This window comes from Sinocyclocheilus anshuiensis, unplaced genomic scaffold (genome assembly GCF_001515605.1).
Source record: "Sinocyclocheilus anshuiensis isolate Anshui unplaced genomic scaffold, SAMN03320099.WGS_v1.1 C32683487, whole genome shotgun sequence".
Taxonomy (NCBI): Eukaryota; Metazoa; Chordata; class Actinopteri; order Cypriniformes; family Cyprinidae; genus Sinocyclocheilus; species Sinocyclocheilus anshuiensis.
In genome coordinates, this window is record NW_015619167.1 from 1 (window position 1) to 1,286 (window position 1,286).

Genomic DNA, 1,286 nt, shown 5'->3' on the forward strand with positions numbered 1-1,286 from the left:
TTACTCCAGTCTTCAGTGTCACATGAACCTTCAGAAATCATTCTATAATATGCTGATTTGCTGCTCAAGAAACATTTGCTATTATTAAAACAGTTATGCTGTTTAATATTTTTCTGAAAACTGTGATAATTTTTTTTTCAGGACTCTTCGATGTATTGGAAGTTTAAAAGAACAGCATTTATTTGAAATATAAATCTTTTGTACAATTATAAATGATGTCACTTTTAATCAATTTAATGCATCCTTGCTGAAAAAAAAAAAAAAATTCTATATTACCATTAATAAATACTATAGCTATTAGCTAATAATCATCTGTTGCTCTTACTGTTGTGATGATGGTTGGGTGGGCGGGGCAGGAGGCGGTACTGATGCGTGAGAGTGCTGAGAAGCCGCGCGTGATTGGCTGAACGGTTCGGCCACTGCTGCTCCGCCTCTGGCAGGCTGGGCCACGGCAACAGCAGCATGTTAGACAGAGCTCGACACACGAGGACGTGAGCCTTGGACAACAACAACAAACATTACATCACAAACAAATACAGATGGATCCAAGTACAAACTGTGCCACACTGTCCTGTTTTTCAAAGACAGACCAATATAAACCCACGCACACACACCTCCGGAGGTAATCTGTGGTTATGATTCTCTGTGATCAGGTTGAAGATATTCTGCACCGCTGGCAATGACACCAGGAACACTGGCCGCACGGTGGTCGCCATGGAGACCAGGAGATGGCACGCAGATAACAGCAATTTCTCTGGAACCTGCGGCACACAGAGATCAGGCAGATTAGCGTTTTTCCCAGTCAAAGAATGAGGAAAAACTGGCTAAACAGAATTAACCTAAAAATCTAGTGAAATTGTAAACCTTAACTCACAGAGTACTGTTTTAGTTTCAAGACAACCCAACTAAATATACAGTAATGGACATTAGTACAAAAAATTTTAACATGAAGACTTCATGACTGAATGAATTTACTTTATGGTGTTTATATTTTAATATGTTGTAGGTGGTTGTAAAAGCACATTTTTATCTCCCTCATCTCTTTGAAAGAGCTGCTTGTAGTAGCGAACATACATATTCCAAAATAAGAGTCCCTGTGTATTTCAGGTTGTTTAAAATTAAAAGTCCCACATAAAATGCATAAAATCTGGAATTTTTTTCTGGTATGTTGGTTCAAAAACAGTAATATTGTGAAACTATTACAATATAAAATAGCCATTTTCTATTTGAATATATTGTAAAATGTATTTATTCCTGTGATCAAAGCTGAATTTTCAGCATCATTA

General features: G+C 37.2%; 1 protein-coding gene across 1 annotated transcript; it reads right to left on the reverse strand.

Moving 5' to 3' along the window:
* Positions 1-308: 308 nt before the first annotated feature.
* On the reverse strand, positions 309-782 carry LOC107682882 (exportin-6-like). Its single transcript, XM_016479002.1, has 2 exons — positions 615-782; positions 309-497 (listed from the first exon to the last, which is right to left on the reverse strand). Exons 1-2 carry the CDS (start codon positions 714-716, stop codon positions 309-311), a joined length of 291 nt encoding a protein of 96 aa, XP_016334488.1. The 5' UTR covers positions 717-782.
* Between the last annotated feature and the right edge of the window lie 504 nt (positions 783-1,286).

Coding starts and splice junctions, on each gene's coding strand:
- LOC107682882 (XM_016479002.1), bottom strand. CDS start 716: ATGGCGACCACCGTGCGGCCAGTGTTCCTGGTGTCATTGCCAGCGGTG. Junction 498..614: donor ACCACAGATTACCTCCGGAG/GTGTGTGTGCGT, acceptor TTGTTGTCCAAG/GCTCACGTCCTCGTGTGTCG.